Source organism: Pezoporus occidentalis, unplaced genomic scaffold (assembly GCF_034315485.1).
Source record: "Pezoporus occidentalis ecotype Australia unplaced genomic scaffold, CSIRO_AGI_Poc_V1 ctg192, whole genome shotgun sequence".
NCBI classification, from domain to species: domain Eukaryota; kingdom Metazoa; phylum Chordata; class Aves; order Psittaciformes; family Psittacidae; genus Pezoporus; species Pezoporus occidentalis.
In genome coordinates, this window is record NW_026913771.1 from 534,220 (window position 1) to 556,131 (window position 21,912).

Consider the following 21,912-nt stretch of genomic DNA (forward strand, 5'->3'; position numbering starts at 1 on the left):
ATCTATCAATCACACTGAAAGCTCACACATAACTTTCTTTCTCTTCAGAAAAGACGCAGCCTTTGCACTGGAGGTGCTGCCACCAGGACGGTCCCGCTGCCATCAGGGACACGCGCTGCTCGGGGCCTGCTTTCCTCTCGGTGTTCTCCTCCCTTTCTTTCATGCTGTTTTTGTTCAAGATGTTGCTGTTGTGGCCCATGTAAACTCACCAATGGTAAAGTAGAACCGTGTTACAGTCACACCACTCGGGGGTTTTCGGTTGAGAAGATTCCAAGCAATGCTTGTCTCAAATTGCTATTGTCTTCATGACAAACCTTCGGCTTCAGCTGTTTGCTTTCCTGCATCAATTTGGTTTTTCATGTGTGAAGCTTTCAAAAGAGTGGTCTGTGCTTGTCCTAACACGTTTCTGGTGGAACTGTTGTTTTATTCACGTGTGGAAACTGTTAAATATCTTTTATTTAAAACAAAGGAGTTGATAATTCCCTGTACAATTATAATTCAATGATCTTTTGTATTTTATTTTTCAAAATAAATGCTTTAAATGTGATTTTGTTTGCCTCAAAGATTTAAGTAATACAGAATATTGGTGCATTACTCAGATGCAAGATACGCTCGAAGGGCCTGGGTTTGGATTTCTTTTTAAGGTTTGCAGTTGAATGTGGCTGTTTGCTTTTAGTGGATGGGAGATGAGGAAAAAGTAAATTAGAGTATCCAATGGGGAAGTGTAATGTGAGACCTGGTTATTACAGGAAAAATCAGGTCAGTTTTAGCTTCCCGAGTTTGTTCCTCAAAGGCAAATCAGTTCAGACAGATGGTGCTGGTGTGAAGCAGCTGCTGCAACCCTGCTGTGGCACGTGTACCCTAAAGGGATGACTGACAGATGCTCAGTGTGGAACAGGATTAAGCAAAGTAAGGTTTTGGGAAGGGTTTTTGAGTCTCAGTTTCTGCTCACCTCAGTGGCTCTTGGCATCGTGAAGGTGGCCTTGTCCTCCTACACGCATTGGTAAGAGTTCTCTCCACTGTGCTTGTCTTTCCACACGTTTTGCCTGTTACAAATTCGAGCAGGTTTTGGTTTTCTCTCGTTTGTTGCTACAGCTGCCGTTTGAGCTCGTTAACCTCTGCTTTAACACCAGCACTGCCTGAGAGAGACCTGCAAGTGCGTGCCTAGAGGGAGTAAATTCGTTTTACGCTCGGTACAGTCACCTCATCTCCACCACCCGCAGATGATGCTCGCAAAAGCAAACCCGGAGCCTCCCCTGGTGCCGGCAGTGGGAAGCGCTGCCCATCGCTCTCCCCCTCGAAAACGCTCCGCCGCTGCCCCCCGGCGGCCCTAGTGGGATCTGCCAAAGCACCTTAACCCTGGGCCAGGCTCACGCAGAAGCTTCAAGCTTGCGTTGTTGGGGGGAGAGGGGAAATAAGTGCGTTTGTCAGTGCGAAACAACTCACTGGTAGCAGCGATTGTCTTAATTCAGTTTGTCATCAAGCCCCCAGCACGGTGCAGGCTGCACACTCCTCCTGCTTGCTGCATAGTGACTCAAATCACGTATTAAGTACAGCAAACCACAGGGAGAGGTCTGTGCGTTCCCCAGGCCACATTTACTCACCATACACTTACCTCCGTGGAGTCACGCAGCCTGCAGCCACAGCATCGCACCAGGAGGAGCCTGAACTGCTGCAGGAGTGTGGAAAGTAGAAACATGAACACCAGCTTTTACTATGCATATTAATAAATATTCTTTATTTAAATTTTGCACATTGCGCTTTAACATATTACATCCAAAACATCTTGCAAATGGATGTCTACTTTGTAAAATCTTATATTCAGCTCATTGTCATTCTGTACAGAATTATAGGTACAACATTACTTTGCCACTAGTTTGCTTCTTGTAAGTCTCACAGTAAGAGAAACATTGACTGAAAAGAGATGGCTTTAAATTATAAGAGAGGCTTGCACAGCTACTCAACTAAAGAGACAAGCCTGAAGAAAGAACAGAATTAATGAAACCACCTCCACCAGCCTCCCCCAAAAAAACAGAAAAAAAAAGAATCACATTAATTTAAGATAAAATTTGCCATAAGTCACAAAATTAAGTTTTTGAAAGAGAAGACGCAGTAGTCATCGAGAGGTTCAGTGAAAGACAGAGCTACTTTATTGGCTTTAGTTCACTCCAGCCGTTGTCAACCAACTGTTACAAATGGGCCCCTTGTGATCGTTTAAGCGGCAGTACTTATTAAATTTCTCCTTCAGATGCTGTCGGTATTGTTCTCTATTGCTGTAAAAAGACTTGTTGTTTGCCATAAAGGACTGGATTTCATCTTGTGAGATGAAGATTTCCTCATCAGAAGTGCATTCAGACTCATCCTGCAAAGGAAAGCAGGCCTTTAAGAACTCGAGCATCACCCTTCCTGTGCAGCTCACCTCTTGCAATTGTACTCAGGGTCTACCCTTGCCCTGATGACACCACAAGCTGTACCTGGCTACTGCAGCCACCTGATTGACACACCATACTCTGCTCGATTGTGGTAAGAGTCATGAAGAACCAGAACATGCTTCAGAGTCTTAGCACATTCCCATTGCAAGAGCATTAAATTAAAACTAAGCAATGGAGAAAAGGAAGAAGAAAGGAGCAAGAAGCAGCTGCCCAAGGAGTGTGTAGTGGGAAAGTAATATTTGAGGCATGAAGGCAGCAAAAAACCACATTTCGTTTTATGGAATAACGCAATCCTTGCTAATGAGTAGTTACAATACAAGTTCTGTCACTTGCACTCCAGTGACAGGCAATTTCTCCTCCTCTGCAAAGTGTCTGAGTTACACATACTTTACAGAGAACATGCAAAAGCAAACAAAGCACCAGAATCTTCAGTTACGTTCTCTCTTGTAACAGTTCTTCAGTGAGGTTTCCCTTCTAAACCCCCATCCTCAATCCTGAGGGTTTAAAGCAGTATGCTACAGCCTAGAATTCAAAGGAAGCCGTTACTTACAAGGAGTTCCACTAAGCTTTTGGCACCTTTTCCAGTATCAGGAACAAGTGACATGTCTGTAGGTTCTGCAAACTGTGACACGTTTTTCATATGCTCAAACCAAGGCAACTGCTGCCCACTTTTTTCTGAGCTACAGCAGCTTTCAGCATGTGTGTCTTTGGTCTTGTCGCGATGAAACTCTGTGTGCATGAGATTTCCTGAGGTCTCTCTGTTACCTGGATCTGCCATACAGCTTCCAAGCTTCTGAATCTAGAATGGAAAAGAGCCTGTAATGAAGGACCAGCAGCGTTCAACCTGAATCATTCAAGTTTCAGATGGAGGTAGGGAGAAAGAGGAAAGGAGGAAGTTCAAAAAAGAGAACATGGACATGTATTTTTACATGTGTGTGCCTAGGGAGGAGGGGGGAATGGCATGTCAATTCCCTGAGTGACACAATGTCTTGAGTGGACATGCTTAGCAACACAGGAGAGATTCCTCCCAACCCAACCTATTGTAGGAAGGATCTTGATTTCAAAACATGGATGGAAAGGCACCGGCAGATCCTTGTTATCCCACTTACAGCGTTAGTCACAACTGAAATACTTTTGTAACTACTATAAAACACATGCATTTAAATAAGCACTCTGGAACAGCTGTGCTCCTTACGTGTTCATTCTCACACTTCAAGGTTTTACTTTTCTTTTTCTTCTTTTTGTTTTTGCCTTTTGTGTTACTCTCTTCTGAATTAGCCCAACATTCCACACAGCTATCTCCATCCTCCTCTTTGTCTTCACAGCGATGGACACACGGATCATCTCCTGCAAAAGACAAGGCCATTTGCACTTCAGATACTTAAGTTCAGTGGATACCAAACCGATGTTGTATTCATACCAAACCTACCGTTCTCGTCGTGGTTGCAAATGCCTTCAGTGCAGGCCACATCTGACCCCTCTCGAGATCCTGTTTCGCTGCCCTCCATGCTAGATGAATAGCCGCAATCACTGCCATTACAATGTGGAGATAAACCTGAGATGAAGTGAAAGGTCACAGTGATGTAGAGGAGCTGTTGCATACTCTTTAGTTATGTCTCTAAGATGAAAGAAATCTTTAAAAGAAGTGATTTCTAAAAATAGCTGAGTGCTGTTCAGCCCAGACATGGTCACTGTTTGTACAATGCAAAGCAATGACCTTCAACATACCTTTCTTGATTTTAGGTGAACCTAATAGGGTACCACTACTAGGACAGGTGCAAGAAGTGCTTTCATTAGTAACAATTACTTCTACACAATTGTTAGCTTCTTCAGTGCTACCACAGGCTTTGCAACTGCTTTCCGTGAAGTTTGAATTCTCCTTGAAACAAAACCAAAAGTTACTTGCAAGTACTGAAAGGAGCTCAGCCAACATCTCCATAGAGGATACTCGTACACAAGAGAAAACAACTGACACTGACTGGTAACAGCCACAGCGTTGCCTGTAGTTCTTCACAAGTATAAACAACTAAAACCACCCCATCTACCAACCACTTTCCCCACAATAACATGAATAAGTTCAGTCAGGAGATCCAGGATAATGATTTCATTTATGCAGTGTAAAATTACTCAAAGCCCCCCCCCCTCCAACAATTCGATGCAGACTGCCTGCAACCATAAATTCCCATGCTCTAAGTGATCTTTAAGAGTTGAAAACAATAGTCTCAGGATAACCTGAACCCCTGGAGATTCAGGATTTAAAAACAACCCAAAGCTAAGGAGTTCCAGGCAACTACTTTACAAAAAGGCTGTACTAATCCGGAAAAGTATTCAGTTCCTCAGTGAGCAGATACAGTAAAACCCCTCAGGAATTCTAACCAAAACCAGTGAGCTGATGAATGAAGCTCTGAATTACAAATGCAGTTATGTAGCTGTGAGTGTTTACCTGTGTTTGATTTACCTCCTTCTCCTCTGGTGCCTGCGAAGGAGCAGGGATCTCACACACACACTTGTTTTTCCGCCGGTTCTTCCGTTTTTGGCGCTTCTTCTCTTGCTTCAGCTCTCGCACCCTTTCTTCTTCTGAAAACTCTTCACAGAGCTGCTCCAATCGACTAATACCCTGCACTTTTTCCACAGCCATCTGTTTGTAAGAGGTTAGATCTATTTATAGATGTTAACACAATTCAAGCTTCTACATGATAAACAAGGAAAATAGCTGGTAAGTACTTACAAAGTCACCGCAACACAACTACTGACCGTCACAGAATGCCTACCCAGACCTAGGCACTCCCTTTAGAGTGCTGGAGGAGATCCATGTATGTGGGGAGCGCTGTGTCTAACTTACGGCCCAGATTTGCAATTTTCAGGGAGAAGTTGTGGATTTGAATGCATTTTTGGATCTCTTTCCCACGCTTACTGTTCACGCTGATTATTTAACACAAAAAGCCACATTAGAACTACTGCTACAGAATTCCTGCAGCTCTTTGTCTAGGATAACCAGTGAAAAATGTAGCTGATTTTTCTAAGCAGCCTAAATGTATCTCAAGATGCAGCAGTATCTAAATATGTTCTTTAACATTAAGTTCAGAGCAAGTATCATAATGGCACATCTGCATACAGTTACAAGGATACAGTTAAACCAGTCAGCTATTCTGGACCAATGCTCCTACAGAGGTAAAAAGACATTCCCTTTTCTTTCCCAGATCACTCTGAGAGCTCCTTAAGCCAAACTGAGACATCACCAATCCCACTCACCTCAGAAAAGGACCCTATATAGAGATGGAACAGTTCTGCATTTCAAGTCCATTACCAACATCACATAGCAGTGTATCTACCTGAATGTTACAATGCCAATGCATTTTCAACTCCACTTTTCTCAATTAAAAAAAACACCAAGACAAAACCTGCCAGGAATGCTCCCGTGCACCCAGTCAATGCTACTGCCACAGCACTGTAAGTCTTAGAAAAGGTACTTGTAAAAACCTCCAAGAACCAGGCGAGGGTTCCACTATGACCCTTCCCAACCTGTTTTGTTCCTCCTCCTCTGATGTTTTAGACATTTTTAGAGAGAACAGTCATTAAGAATAGAAGACAAACATAAAAAAGGCTTATGTCATACCAAAGGGGAAGTGTACTACTGGCATATGCTGAAGGAGCTGCATGGAGTTCAAGATCCCAGAGGATTACAGACTGCATTTGGTACACACTGAATGCAAGAGTTAGCAGTTGTGTCTCTAATCCAAAAGCACATCCTCCATTTTTACTATTAAGCCAAACCTGTTGTGGCCAGAGCTATTTTTAAATGCTATCAGGTAGAAAAACCTTCACTGTGAATTAAAGACACAGCAGATTCCAGGCTGCACATTACAGTGTGCTGTAAGTACAAGCAAGCCTCAACCTTTTGTGGTCCAGGAGACTTCACATTGGAAGGCGACTCAGTTGTGCTATGCATCGATGTTACACAACTGCTGCCCACTGTGAGCCAGGGATCGAATGCACCACCCTTGAAGCTCCTTCCAGCCCAATGTTAGTAGAAAGCAGAAAAATCATTTTAGTGAGATGCACGTAGTTCCTACAGCAACTGGGGTTAGATCAAACTCGGGGTTTACCTCAAAGCTTTTGCGTAAAGCATCGACACCCAGGTAAAAAAGCATCTGCCACGTTTGCTCCTCAGCCCGCAACTTCTGCCAGATTCGGTGTAATCTTTCATAAAGATGAATACCCAGGCAGGTCAACACTTCTTCTTGGGCTATGTCTATTGTCTTAGCATGCCTTTCTCTTCGTCTACAGGAAGAGTTGAACCAAAGTACAGTATTGTTAAAGGAGCTGGAAGTCTACCAAGAGATCAAAGCAGCTCAATGACGTATTTTCTTGATGTTCAACTAAAGATAATGTTTGCATGAACAGCTTTTTAAACCCAGTTCTGCTGTGCTGCATGCAGATGCAAAATAGAAAGGACCAGGTCAAAACCACCACAACATTCCTCACAGGTTAATCTGTGCACAGGGCTGTTAAGCTGCACTATGCCTTCCCACCTGTGACTTCAGAAGGCAGTGTCCCACCAGTCTCTGCTCACTCCTAATAACAGGGATCAGCAGAGTTTTAATGCCAGAGATGCAGCCACTCTCTCATTTAATGCAATCTGTATTTAGTTTATAGCAAATATTTCACCTTCCTACACATTTATGTGTCAGTTAACTGAAGCTGAATAAACACACAGGAGTTCATACACTACTTACCGTACCAAGTAAAAACATTTCAGCATTAATCTGTATTCTATTAAGGAAAAACCATTATGAAAGGATTTACCATCCTCATTAAACAGCTATGACTGAGCTTTAATTGAGCTCAGACTTGCACTTTTCACTGTAGGAGTTTAAGATGCTAAAACAGGTTCAGAAATTGCTACAAGTGGTGACAGAACTAAATTGAACACTTGGCATTTGGTAAAACTGCCGAGCAAGGATCTCTTTCTATTTCGCATATTCTGAACACCTCAATGGAAAAGCAGGCAGTCCTGTGAGTAAACACATCAACTAGCACACATCTGGCAATTTCTTTCAGGCTTGCCTTCAGAGTTAAATGCATTCTAAAGTCAAAAGCACGCATGAAATGTTTGCTACACTGAAGCGCTACCTTGAAAACCTGCTTTACCGTGACTATTCCACACAAACATTGACATTATTCTGCAGCAAGGAGGCAATAAACCACTTTTGCAAAACACAGTCAGTAATAAAATAAAGAAGCAAAGCGCTAGATAGCCCACTCTAGCAAATTACATACTCATACCCTCCTGCGAACTCGGGTTCGGCCCGGCCCAAGAGGTGTGCGATGAAATCTGTCTCGCAGCACACGTGGATGTGGCGCTCGTGGGGACAGCAGCGCAGGCCCTCGTACAGAGCAGCACAGTAGCCCTTCTCCTTGCTGCAGTCCAGCTCGCCAATGAGAATGTTGTATGCCCGAAGGACTTTGTTTTTGCAGTCAGTGCAAAACCTGCGTTGGAACAGAACAGAACGGGGCTGAGTTCTTATTCAAGCAGAGTAAGTTATAATATACTGAGCAAAGTGCAGATAAGTCTAAGTTATAACGTACAGAGCTATTTAATAGTGCATGCTATATTTAAACTAGGTCACATAAGGTTTATGTTACTTCAAAAGTAAGACTTTGGCTGTAAGCCACTGTAAGTTTACTGTATGTATTATACTACCTATCATATATTACACGTCTGGATATCAACTTTTCATGCTGCAAGGTATAAATCAGGCTAACTGTTAATATGAAGAAATTCCTAGATGGACATGCAAATCCACTTGTTTAAAGACCAGAAATCTAATAGTGAACAAAATGGATCATTAGTATAAGCCAGGACAAAATTCTCCCCAAGGAACACACTCCATGTTACTTTATGGCAATTATTTGAAGTACACTCGAGTGATAAGCAGTAAGAAAAAAAAGAAATTCCTCTGTTGCCTGCTCTATGTGAGTGATGTTTCCACTACAAGCACCTTTAAACATATTTTGAATTACTAGATAACTGCACAGATAGCCAAACAAGGTTTCAGTTTAAACATAGCTCAGATAACTAATCTGAGAAGAGCATAGTTATGAAGCCTGTTACAATTAAAATACAACCAAATTCAGCTCTTTCTATTTTATAGCAGGAGTCATCTTCAAGAAGCTACAAAACCTCTGGCTGTATTAATTTAACAATGCAAGTCAGACAAGCTGCTCACATTTCAGGTTTCAGCTTGAAAAGCTGGCTCTTCATGCCATCTCTGGATGGTGTTTTTCCCTTTCCTAGTTTGTCCACTCACTTGACAACACTAAGTCAAAACATACTTTGATGTTTGCTAGAACTATGATAACTGGCTAGTTTCTGCGATGAAAGGAAAGAAAACAGTAATATTATTGCAGGTTAGCATCAGGAATGCTGCCAGCACCATGTTTAATGTCACAGGAGATTAAAGCTATTTTGTTTCCAAAGTGTTATTTCCACACCACCACCACCCCCGCGCCCATCTGTGGTCCCACTGTGTGGTATCAGAACCTTGAGACTACTGGAAAATAAAGCGTTTTAATCAGCATGGTAGCTCCCATACACATGCAGCAATGATTTAGTGGCCTATTTTTACCTTGCAAGAGAGACCTAATAGTACTAACAGTACTAAGTCATAAATAACTGTTTTAAAGCAGTGATTTAAAAGCAACACCAAGCCTAAAATCTGCTTTTATTAGTTTAGCTCACATTAGTTTGAATTTGCACATACTCCCTGAAAGCCTAAATGAAAAGTATAGTCCCAGACACAGTAGGCTACTTGTGAAAAAATACAGACGGCTTTAATACATCAAACTGTAAATCAACTTAATCCTAACAAAACAGGTATTAAGACAAGCAGCTATGACTTCACCTGAGCTCTCTGCACTACCATAACCCGGAACAATAGGTAAAACACAAGGAGTATTTCAGTCTTAGTCTGTTACAATCCAATCTGCCAAAGTTCCCCATCACCACGAAGCTTAGATGGAAGGTATAAGAAGACTCCTTTATACTTTTAAGCACTGAGTGAACTCCACGTACATTTTGACTCTCAAAACAACACAGCACGTATTCCTCACGATGAAGGGGTGCCTTTGTTCTTTTAACATACCTGTGTTTCCGTAGATAGGTTTCTAACGTTTCTAAAAGACAACTAGAGTCAATTAAAACTACTTCATCCCTGCATTCCTGGGACATGAGCTCCCACACATCCATCCAACAACCCCTGCAAAAGAAGATCATAAGAAACAAAAGACTGTCCATCATCCTGGGAGGGGTTCAGAAAAGAAGCAAAATAAAGCATTGTTAGTTTACCTGACTGCTCCCTGGAAAGACCCACAGTGGCAAATGATGCTACACTTGCTCTCCTCCTTCCTCATGTCTTCACTGCTTTCCTTATCTGCGCTGAATTTCTGTGTACTGAGTGTGCTAACGCTCCCTTCAGTGTCACACAGCATTAAAAAAAACATTTTTAAACCTGTTCTATATATATATATATATATATATTGTGCACTACTTATTTTTCCTAAACAAATGCTATGAAAATGCATGGTCCTTAATTTACTTTGAATCCCTTACAGGCTGAGCCTTAGCCTCCAGTAAAGTCAGGGTCAGACGTGAGATACAAACTGTGCTGTCCGTGTTTGGAAACCAAGATTCATGAGGACTTTTAGAAGTCCCAGCTGAAAGCCAGCAGCATTTCTTCAGGATATTGTCTATATTACACACACAAGTTTTAATACTTCCGGAGGATAAAGTTTCATAGGAGAACTTACTAAACCAAATCAAAACCATGAAATAAAAAGCCAAAGAAACCCCCTAGATTTCCACACATCTACCACTGTCAGAAACCACAGAACACACGACATTTCATTTCCGGAATTCATTAAAAAAAAACCCCAAACTCTAAGTCTGGATATGCTAAAAGTACATGTATAGAGCAAAGAACGAACTGCAAACAGCAGTCATGCTTACTTACAGGCTTGCCTACACTTGACATTTTATCAGAACGGTCAGTTCTGTTTAAGCTCATGTATGGGTACAACAGAGCAGGAAAACAGGGGAAGAAGCACTCCCATTTAATAATTAGCTCCTCAAGGGTATCTGTGTGTGCTATTATCTAGCCTGCCACATCATATGGCTTGCATTTTATGAGAGGTTAAAATGCTCCTTAGCCTCAAATGGACCCAAGTAGCCATAAACCAGGCACACAAAGAGAGGACATCAAGTAACTCAAGTGGTATTAGATAGTTATGTAACTTGCCCAATTAAGCAACACAATTACAACTCAAAGCCTCTTCTGTGTGTCCCAAATGCCCAGGAGATGCAACTCAGCTGAAGAGGTTCCTTGCAATAAGCAGCTCTAAATTGATAAATAGAATTTGTTCTGTAGAACAGTTCTATTTGATGCCTCTGTACCTAGGCTGCTAGCACACTTGCTTCCACTCAAGGCAGCACATTTATCTGGAGAAACAGCAGTACTGATTCACCCTGATCACTTCTGAAGCATAATAAATGGCTATGGACTGAGCAAGCAGAGTGCAAGCTGTGTTTCTTTAGCAAACTACACTGATTGTGCACAAGCTAAGTTATCACATAAAGCAGAAGGCTTTACCTGTAGTGCACTAAATACTGCTCTTCCATATATTCCCTATTAACCTGCCAGCATTCAGAATACTAAGGAGATTTATTCCAGCCTGACTTGAGGAAACAAAGGCAGCATTTTCCTCTCTATTCATTCAGTTTCAGAATTGTTCTCCTTTGCCAAAATGGTCACTGCAGGTTCCACAATACATGTTCTTACACAGAAAAGATTAATCTTATTAAAAACAAAAGTAAAGAAAAAATTAACACTTTCATAATGCTTTGGATTTGCTTTATGTTAACATAACCCTACAACTCTTATGACCTTTTGCTTGTGTAACATAAGCTTTAAACTAATTGCATGAAAAGCCTGTAACCAAAATAAAAAAATGGAGATAATGATTAGCTACCACTGCTCTCAAGCAGCCCAAGTGAAAAAAAGCAAGTGTCAAATTCCACATGCCTACCAGCTCAGGGGATTTACCTAAACCCAAAGTGACTCAAGTCTGCGTAGAAAAACATACATCCTGTAACTGGAAACCATGAGCAAGGCTTTCACAGGTTGCGTGCTTAACCAGAAGGAGAACACAACCGACTAAACCAGGTCGTGGACACTTCAGCTAAGCACAGCAGTCCAATTGGTCATGACAAAAATAATAATAAACACCCCCCAAACAACAAAATGCCCCCAAATCCACAACAGATTTGCAGGGAGTGTTTTTCTGGTTAGCCAGCTGGAATAACATATTTCAACTTCAAGACACAGAGGTGTGTATATATATATAATCTTTTTCACTGGTGCATTCAAAACATGCTGTTGTATTTTGAGAAAATACAGTTTAGTTTTAACCCTGCAGCCCCACCACAATAAAGGCCTTTATTTATTCACAGTTGTGCAAGGCATTTTTAATAACCCCCAAGCAAGACGTTTATTCATTTAGCATGTACTCTCTTTCACTGCAGTGTGAGAAAAACTGCTGATCAATCATTGAGGTGTAGAGCATAAAACCCTGTTGTCTTTTGAGAGCACTGGTTACACTGTGCAGAAGCCATCTATGCCCTAAGCAGGCTATAGTCCAAGTTATGTCAGACAGATATGAAAAACACATCAGAAAGCACTGTTTTGTAATGGCCAAGCTGCATTTTGGCACCTGGCTTTGAAATCGAACATGGATATTTTTATACCAAAAAACAAAAATCCCAAACAAAACAGACCCGAAAGCAAAGAGATAAAAATTAAACGACCAGAACCAACAAGCAAGTCTTGGGGAACAGCTCATTTCTTATTGCAGCCTTAAATTTGGTATGAAAGCATCACCAGTTGCCTTCGGTAGGTCCGACAAAGGGCAGAGGGACAACTCTCACACTGAGGAACGACCACAGAGCTTATTTTGGGAGGGCAGAAGAGCTCATAGCACTAGTTTTGTCCAGTCAAAGCATGAGCAAGGAAAGAATTAAACACCTCACTGACAAAACTCACTCTTACTGCACAAAAAAGGGTTAACTACTGTTTTACAAAGCCTATGGAGAAGGGCTCATGCCCTGCAACACACACTGCCCAGAACTCCTGGGTGCTTCTGTTCCTCTCCCCCACAACTATCTGAGTCAGCTATAAACACCAAATAGTCTAGAGATTACTACTCTGGGAAACAGATAACAGCATAAGAATTTTACCACAATGCTTACACATAAGGTACTATCAATAGTCTGGTTTCTTAACATATTTTCATTGGAACTGTGGTGTTAAAGGAACTTACCCCAAAGGTTTTGGTTTGTGTGTGTCCAGGGAGTGCAACTGACATCTCTTGTTCTTCTTACTTTTGGGAATTGCATCAATCATATCATTCAGTTTGGACCTATGGAAAAAAAATTGAATTAATATTCTGAAAACGTGGCCATCCAGAGAAATTTTAAAGGGATTAATTCAGCTCATGTACCAGAAACAAGTGCACTAATGAATTCTACCTAAAACTTCCTCCTGTCCCCCATTTTAACTTGTTCTGACAGACAATCCTGCAGTACACAAGGATTTTCCAGACAAATCCTAGCAAGCAAGATAAAGAGAACCCACATCTAAAAAGCTATTGCATAACTTTAAGTAACAGACCTCGAGCAATGATGCCTATTTCAGAAGTGTGGGGAACCACTATGACCACTTTATTTACCTCACCCTCCAAATCTCGACTGCCCCAGCTCTGCATTAACCTTTCCTACTTCTCACTAGCCTGCTAACTGCAGAACGAAGAATGAGCTGAAGCCAGCTGGAAGGCCAAGGCACACTGTGGTGAGCAGTCACTGTTTGGTCTGCTGACAGCTGAGAAACAAATGGCACCAAGGCCATTTATTGTGGTAGCCAAACCCAGAAGGTTTCACTTTCTCAGTGTCACCTTTATACTCAAGGAGTACAAAGTTTTTTAGGGCCAGGTGCTAGTTAATAGTTGCAAAGTAGCAGGGTGAAGAAACACGCTTCTTTCAGAGACCATGAAAAACCCACAGCACCTATTCCAGATTGATAACTGAACTTTTAAATATCAGTATCTTTCAACTGCAATCATGGCATCTCAACTGATGATATGACAGATTAGTTGGGTTTGGTTTTTCCCAGTTTAGGTGATAACTAGTTTAAAATGGCTCTAAAAGGCAAGTATGCACTAGAAGATATAAACTTGTGACATTTTAGTATCACCAAGGCAGCTATAAAGTCAAATGCACAGAAGCTAGCTTTGCTCTTCCCCAGGTAAGAATAATTTGGGCATTTCTAAGACACCTACCCATGTACATAAAACAGTGTATACAGCTTCTTTGCATCAGTCATACAGCTTCGAGTTACAGACAGAACCCCTTTTGGCCCTACTGTCAGGGGCTCAAGTGCTGGATTTCCAGACTCAACAAGCTGAGAAAACAGACGTTCCACACTGCGACGGCAGCCAACACATGGGACCAGCTGAGAGAGCGCGCTCAGCACTTCACGCGATGTCACCATCATGGCAATGTTCAGATCCTGCTGTTTAAGCATGCTATGCCTCTAAAAGAGAACAAGAAATTAAATCATTAAAACCAAAAGGAACAGTTCAAGATGTGTGTTTAAGATTTCTTCCTTTTCAACAGCCTTTCCGTACCAAAATACACTCATGGAAGCTGTCTGCAGTGCTCAGTTTCAGGTCACTGTTTTAATGCAGACATTTCAAATACTTACTGTATGAACAAAACCACACTTGCTAATAGCATAGGAGCAATTCAGCTTCAAGTCTTACCGTCTACCCTCTGCAAGGAAGCTAATATTTTTCTGCTCTTGTTTCCTCCTTCTGTCTCTCATATCAGCAAACGCTGCTTCCAAACAAATGGAACATTCCCTGTCCCTATCAGGAAGCTCTTTTTAGCCCCACCTCAGCACAGATGCATTAGTAAAGGGTCTCACGCACAACTCTGCATAGAAAGTAAATTCCTGGATGCTCACTGGCATATACAGAAACCTCATTTACAAGAAGCTTATTCTTGTTCACACAAGACAATTTTGCAATATTTTTCCTTGAAGGCTAAATGCCATTTGCCAGTATAATTCCAACATCTGAAATGAAAAGCCAGCATGTATTACTATTCAGGGTGACACAGTTTACTTTGCTAGTGAACATTCAATGCGTGCTTGTAACAGAACATTAAAGAGAACACCTTCAATGTTTCTTACATCAATAAACAAATTCAGGAGTTTCTCCTTGTTCCTCTGTCAAATACATCCAGGCACACACACAAAGAACATACCCTTCTGTTCCTTCTGCTAAATTACTGGCTTGAACTTCATCAACACTGAACTGCCACTATCAGAGCTGTGCAGAAGAGAGTCCCTTCCTCACACACATCTACACTTAGAATATCAGCACTGCTGATATCAGCACAGTATCATCTGTAAAAGTAGAGTACTGTCAGTGTATTAATTGTGAGCAGCATTTTCCCCAGTTCTACAAAGCACAGATTTGTAAGCACAGTTGTATCCACACAGGAAATGTTGCCACAATAGTATTTTCTGTATCACTGTCATACCACACCACTTAAACACTCCTAATGGAGAAATGACTTGTCACAACTTCTGAGGAAAGAAATAAAGCAGTTCTACACAGTGAAACTAATCAATCCCATGGAGCATGTAAATACATCAGTTGAAAAGAGAAAATATTTTCAGCTCACTTTATGCAATACATGTTATGAAAAGGAAAGCCTCTATCAGATAACATTTAAGATTTATGCTCTTAAAGGCAGGCACGTTAAGTCACCTGACAAGTGGTATCACTCTGCAATAATCCTCTTTCCTGTAATTAATAGTACTAGTCATGGCAACAGGAGGGATGCGCTATTTTCACAACACAGCTATGCTTTACATGCAGCATATGTCTGAACTGCTGCTACCACTAGTGAAGAAGTACAAGCTGCACATCAGCAAACCGGCCTGCTCCTCTGCATATCAAGTGGCACAATTTTTTAGTTGCTATAGGTGTTAGAGTGCCAGTTACTTGCCAGAGTGTTGGCAGATAAGTTTCTATTTAGTGAAGCTTCAGGGATAAGTAAGGCTCCTTTAGTAAGGAGAGACAATACGGTCTCTCACTATTCAACTATATATATATAATTTATAAACTGGCACATTAATTCTATCTTGGTATGGTACTAATCATAAGAACTCAGTCCTAAGCAATTCACACTTCCACTTGAAAAAGAAGCTCAAAAGCATTTAGGAAAAAAAGAAAAGAATCAAAATGTATTTAGAAACTGTAGTTTCCATTATGTATAAACTGGCAGCGAGCAGAAGATGCATTGCTTTTACAGGCATTCTATTCTAACAGGCAGCAATTGCTTCCTGACACAGCCAACAGTCTATAAATGCTGTAAAACATAGAAAACAAATGTATCCAGTGTGCTTTGGTACCAATATGTAATTGTATATAGGTGCTGATTTGTCTTTTAAGGCAGTCCTGGAGTGACAGCCTCCTAGAGAAACAAAAGCATGAGTCTAAGGAAAGCAAGACTTGATGCGTGGCCTTAAAACCCAGCAGGGTATATTTACCTGGATGAACTGTTTCAGCTGTGCACCGTTACTCTGATGTCCATCAAGGTTTAGCACATTATCAGGAAATTCCATCACCATCTATACAAAAGAGAGAGGGAAAAAAAATGCTTTCAGAAAAAAAGTCCAAAAGAGCATTAATTTATTTTAGTTTCTCAGAGGAAACAAGATGGAATTTACGCTGAATGCCCATTCTGCCCACCTAACTATTGGAAGCTTGGGAAAAGAAAAAAGTATTAGTTTAAGACAGCGAATGTTTCAAAGTAACTTTCATTAACAGAATGCTCTAGAGGCAGTTTATAAATGGCAACTCCTCAATAGCTGTTACAGAGAAAGCAAAAATTGCTAAAGGAGTCATCAGCATTTATATTACATTACTACACGACTTGAGACCCCATTTCAGTTTAGAAACAACATATTGTACTTTAACACACTGAGATGCCAATTGATTCAACAGCCCAACTCCGTTTATAAAGCTATGAAGAAACAGTCACAACAGCTTAATGAGACTGAGTCCACTCCTTCAAAGGCTAATTTAAAACCATATTAACCCGAGAAGGTACTCCAAGGGATACTTTGTTTTGCATGACTGCAGCTGCAGCTCCCAAGAGGCTCCAAGTAAAAAGTTAAGCCTTCAGAACAATGTGATTACTTGTAAGTAATTAATCATATTTCTTTTCAAATTACTATGCAACAAAGAGGGCAATTTCTAACACTCTTCAGTCACAAATCCAACTGAACAAGCATGGAATAAAATAAAACCAACTAGATAAACATGTGAAGACTGGTTTAGTTGATCTTCTTTGTCCAACCCAAGAAATACAGAAATTTATGAATACCAGTGATAAAAGTTCACTTTAAAATCTGAAAGATAAAGTAACAACTTTGGTTAATAACTCTAATACCAATCAACACCAAATTAAGTTGGAGGGAGGAAAAAGGATGAATAGGACACCTCAATTGTCTAGTAAAGATACAATTCCCCGCTGTCTCCGCAAACTGCTGACACTGCCCCCAGAGAACTCATACATCTACTTTTACACGCACTAGACACTGCTCCAAAATAAACACCTACTCTCTGAGGCCTTAAAGCAAGGCAATATTTCACTCTCACATGTGCTAAATTGGAGCATTAGCACAGCTGCCTTATCTTTACGCAGAACAGTGCCAATCCTAACCTCTCATGCATCTTTTCTCCAGTCTCCCTTGCTCCTGACCCATACACACAAGGACCTCCTTCAGTTTTTGCTGCAGAATTACAGGTTTCCTACACTGATCATTTGATGTTTCTGTGGGGAACAAGCTAATGCAAAGGTAAAAGCTCTATCTGCTAATAACAAAGAGAAGATACAACCTGCATGTTCCCCCCTCCCAATCTCCCATTATCAGAGAATACCCTCAGGTATTTTGTACAACAGTGAAATTACCAAAGGCTAAATGAATTCATGTGTCTGACAATATTAAGTGGTTAAAAATCTGCAACCATCACACCCTGAACTGGAAGAAAAAATTCCCGTACCATCACATAGAATCCCAACCTCATTTGTGTTGGAAGGCACCTTAAAGCTCTTCCAGTTTGGGACACCTTCCATTAGAACAGGCTGCTCCAAGCCCTGTCCAACCTGGCCTTGAACACTGCCAGGGATGGTACACTCACAACTTCCTTACATCAAATGGAATGCCTTCTAGAAATCATAAAAGCTGCTTAAGAAATTAAACGGGTTAAATATTTAGACCTCCTTGAAGTTCTAGCTGAGCCATAAGAAACAGAAAAGTGTGGTAGTGAACAATTCATATAGGAGAGCAGCACCACAAGGAACCTAAACAGCTCTCTATGCTATTACAAAGCAATGTCACACACTTTAGAGCATGATAGGCCATTCATTCACTAATTTGTAATCACCAATACATTGTTTCCAGATTTAAGGCGCAGATTAAGTCTTCCAGCTTCCCACTGTCTTCCAGCAATCCCATTATTTTTAAAACCCCAGTTTTAAAAGCGGTCTACAGAAACCAGTTACTAAACACCACTTTTGTAAAGGTAATGCTGCAGATGTAGAATTATGTGTCAAAGACAACTGCATGCCTCACAATAGCTCTCAAAGAATTTATACACAACTGAGATGAGGAAGGTGAGAGTTCATTCACTTGCTTTTGCAAATTCATTTAATAATAGCCTCCAGAAGCCACCTACAAACACCAGTACCTTGCAATAACAGTACCAGAATGAACAAGGGGAAAAAAAAAAGGACCTGAGATAAGTCATGCTGAGGATGACTTGCACTTCACCCAGAAGGAAACAAATCTGATTTAGAGCTATAGGAACCTCTCCAATCATGAGGATGGCTTGCCTCTGGCATAAAAAGTAGAAGGACAGCAACAACACGGTGCAATTGCACAAAGTTTGGGCCTGGTGTTAAATGCTGGAGCAAAACCAGAAATGAAATTTTAGGTCAGTTGAAGTCATCTACCTAACACCTGGTACAGCTGAATTTTCACTCTCAACTTATTAAACACAGCAAACTTAACAAGAGCATGGTAAGGTGCCTACCTGACACAATCTAATGCGTGATTTTTACTAGGGAGTCTGAGGGCAGGGGGAAGAGAGTGAGAAATCCAAGATCTTAAAACTACCTGGGAATGGAGGGGCAAAACAACTTTCAAGGCATGATGGACGACTGACACCTCCCCCCCCTTCCCAATAATTACACACAATCATTGAATCAGTCAGGTTGGAAAAGACATTTAAGATCATCAAGCCCAACCTTTTCCCCAGCACTGCCATGTCCAGCACTAAACCATGACACTATTCTTACACAGCGCTGGGTTTCCCAGGTAACCAGCCACTCTAGAAGAGCTAGATATTGCTTTGGACCACTTAAGGGGAAACTATGCCTAATGTATAAGCACAATTAACCAGAGCTGACAGACCATATAAAGTCAAAACCACTGATGATAGTTGGTATATTAATAATACATCATCATTTAAAATGATCAAAACTAAAATACTGCAAAGACCTTTCCTTCAAAGGTAGCAAAACGAGATAGGATTGAGACAGATAATCCTTAACAGTGGGATGGAGGGTTAAGAGACTCTCTCAAGATACTCAATTGTTTTGTTCTGGAAGGTGGAAGAAATTACACTAGGAGGTTGACAGAGTTAGCTGATGCAAGTCAGGCATTCTCCTGTGCTAAACCACGAGATGAGGAATTTAAAGCACGTAAATTTTACACTATTTAAAGTAACAGCATTTACCGTCATGCCACTGACAGCAACAGAAATCAAATGCAGAAATCAAGATACCCCATTACACTAAGTACAATTTTATTTTCCACCCAGCCTCTTCACACCCTAAGAATCAAAGCAAACAACAACAGGCTAGTCACGTATTTCCCCCCCCCCCCATTTGCTGTGTTCACCTAGGATGCAGTTTCTGAGCCTACCTCTAAACACGTGAGCAGGAGACACTAGAGAGCCTCCAAGCTCCATTTCACTCATTTTTCCACTGAATCTTCTGGAAATGGCAACCCCCCCATGTTTTTTAATTCAGAACAACACACTGAAACAGAAATTCTCTCAGATTTGTTACTTCAGACACATTATTATAGACTCAGTAACTCTTACTTGAAGCCAAAGCTTTCAAAAACACCTTTACCCTTTTCTTGCCTATCTGACAGCATATTCATTACCTCGTTGTAAACCTGGGGTTTAACCTTAATATGGCTCCCTTCCTGATTAACTGAAAAACGGCTTTGCTCCACGTTTGGGCTTGGACACTGAGACATGCTTGTCACTTGAAAACAAGGCGCCAGTACAGCAATAACTTTCTCATTACGCGGTCTGCGTGTTTTTAGAGCTGGGAATCAGATAAAAAAGTTGCCACATTAAGCGCTGTTAACCCGAAGTGTTGCAAAGTCCCAAAGATTAACGCTGCAGGAGCAAAGGAGGAGCCTGGGAGGCCTGTCTAGAGGAAAGGCCTCGCCTGGGCATTGCAACACGCCGCCCGCACACGTTGGGAGCGGGAGGTGCGGGGACACCCCGCGCTCCGCAGGCACTCACCGTGAGGGTGTCATCGATGTAGAGGGGGATCTGCCTCTTCTCGAAAGGGAATTCCTCCTCCCCGTCCCTGCACACCGCCACCAGCCGCGCCATCGCTGCTGCTGCTGCTGCTGCTGCCGCTTCCTCCCCGCTCCAGCCTGCGAGCAGCCAAACCCCGCGGAGGTAAATACCCGCCGCGCTTCCCCGGCACACTTTCACCACCCCGGGAACAAGCCTGCTTTACCCCATCGCCTGATTCACCACGCCGGGCGCCGGCCCCGCCGCCCAGCCCACGCCCGGGCGCGCAGCCTGCCCGCCGCTTCGGCCTTGGAAGGGACTCAAAAAGGCTACGGACCGGGAACGGGAGAGGTGGGGAGGCTGGGAAATGCGACATAACATGGAAGAAAGGGAGGGGACGGCGGGGAGGAGCGTACCGGGCCCTCGGCTGGGCACCGCCGGGGGAGGAAGGCCGGAGGGATGGAGCCCACCGCGCTGCGGGCCGCTCCCGCTCTCCCCGCCCGCCACCGGCCCAGACAGGCCGCCGGGGACCCACCCAGCCCCGAGCGCGGCTCGCGGCTCTCCGGCACCCCCCGTCCCGCCCCGCGGCTGCTGCGGAGGGCGAGGAGCAGCGGCGGGGCGAGGGGGGCGCCTCCACCTGCGAGGCGGAGCCGCCCCTGCCCCCGGGCCACCCGCTGCCGGGCCGCACCCGCACCCGCACCCGCGGGGAGGGGGCCCGCGGCCCTCCCGCTCCCCTGCACCGGCCGCGGACACCTCCCTCGTGCAGGCTGGGGACAGGGGCGAACCGCGGGGATGCAGCCCGGGCGACGCGGCGGGCAGACCCAGCCCTTCCCTCCCTGTCCTCTCCCGGCCTCCAGCCGGCGCGGCGCAGGCTCCCCTCCCTGGGAGCCGATGGCGTGGAAGCAGCCTGCGGGCCGCTCCCGGCCTCCCCTTCCTCCCGCCTTCCCCTCAGCCCCACCGGGGCCGTTACCCTGCCCTGCGGCCCACTGCCGCCTCGCCCCCCCTCGGGCCTTTACCGGCTCCTCCGCGAGTCGGCGGCCCAGGCGCTCTGACAGGCGGGCGGACACCCCGGGCTCCGCCACAGAGCCGCCTCCTTCCTCTCCCCCTCCCCGGGCCCTCCCCACAGGCGGCGGCCCCGGGCTGCCCCGCCCTCCTCTCGCGAGAGACCGCAGCCCGGCCGCTCAACCGTTACCTGCCGGCCCCCTCCCGTGGGCTCGGGGCCTCAGGCGCTGTCCGGCGGCGCCGTGGGGCCTCGGGCGCCGGGCGGGAGGCTGAGGTAGGGGCGGGGGCGCACGTTAGAGGCCTGGCCCGGGGCGGGGGCTCCTCGGGCCTCTCCCTGCGGTGGGGCGGCCGCTGCCGTCGCGTCTCCGCCCCGGGGCGCGGCGCCGAGGAGCCGGCGGGATGCGGGGCGCTGTGCCCGGGCTCTCGCCGTGCCCGTGGTGCGGTGGAAGGAGCTGGGCCCCGTGAGGTGGGGGCGAAGGGGAGCGCGTGGGGTTGAACCCCAAAGCGTTGGTGGGTGGGAGCCCGTCGCTGTCTCGGGTGGGACAGGGCCGGAGGGTGCCCAGGCCCGCGTGTGGAAGCGCCTCCGTGCTGGTGTTGCTGTAGGTGCAGCCGAGCGCAGACCGACTGGGAGCGTAAAGTGGGCAAAATGCATCCGGACACAGCCCAGGCATCAAAGTGCAGCCCCAGACCTCGCTGAGCTGATCACATGCCAGGTAAAGCAGCCTTTAGTTGCACTTACGGGCTCTTAAGG

The 21,912-nt window shown here is 44.0% G+C and overlaps 1 protein-coding gene across 4 annotated transcripts; it reads right to left on the reverse strand.

Moving 5' to 3' along the window:
- Nucleotides 1–1,709: 1,709 nt before the first annotated feature.
- GGNBP2 (gametogenetin binding protein 2) lies at nucleotides 1,710–21,284 on the reverse strand. 4 transcript variants are annotated; one of them, XM_062617085.1, is made up of 14 exons: nucleotides 21,176–21,284; nucleotides 20,163–20,299; nucleotides 16,103–16,183; nucleotides 13,821–14,074; nucleotides 12,807–12,905; nucleotides 9,578–9,691; nucleotides 7,713–7,922; nucleotides 6,539–6,713; nucleotides 4,876–5,070; nucleotides 4,161–4,311; nucleotides 3,862–3,987; nucleotides 3,628–3,779; nucleotides 2,983–3,231; nucleotides 1,710–2,362 (listed from the first exon to the last, which is right to left on the reverse strand). In XM_062617085.1, exons 2-14 carry the CDS (start codon nucleotides 20,253–20,255, stop codon nucleotides 2,159–2,161), a joined length of 2,103 nt encoding a protein of 700 aa, XP_062473069.1. In that variant the 5' UTR covers nucleotides 20,256–20,299; nucleotides 21,176–21,284; the 3' UTR covers nucleotides 1,710–2,158. The 4 variants fall into 4 exon arrangements, with proteins under 4 accessions (XP_062473069.1, XP_062473070.1, XP_062473071.1 ...); XM_062617086.1 differs by lacking the exon at nucleotides 21,176–21,284 and having other exon boundaries at nucleotides 7,719–7,922; nucleotides 20,163–20,387; XM_062617087.1 differs by lacking the exon at nucleotides 21,176–21,284 and having other exon boundaries at nucleotides 4,891–5,070; nucleotides 20,163–20,387.
- Between the last annotated feature and the right edge of the window lie 628 nt (nucleotides 21,285–21,912).

What these genes read in the sequence shown, in the direction of transcription:
- GGNBP2 (XM_062617085.1), bottom strand. Translation starts at nt 20,255, where the DNA reads ATGGCGCGGCTGGTGGCGGTGTGCAGGGACGGGGAGGAGGAATTCCCT. An exon ending in CACAAACCAAAACCTTTGGG is followed by an intron (nt 9,692 to 12,806) that starts GTAAGTTCCTTT and finishes CTTCTTTTGCAG; the next exon opens with GGGTTGTTGGATGGATGTGT. An exon ending in TGAAGTGTGAGAATGAACAC is followed by an intron (nt 3,232 to 3,627) that starts GTAAGGAGCACA and finishes TTTCCATTCTAG; the next exon opens with ATTCAGAAGCTTGGAAGCTG.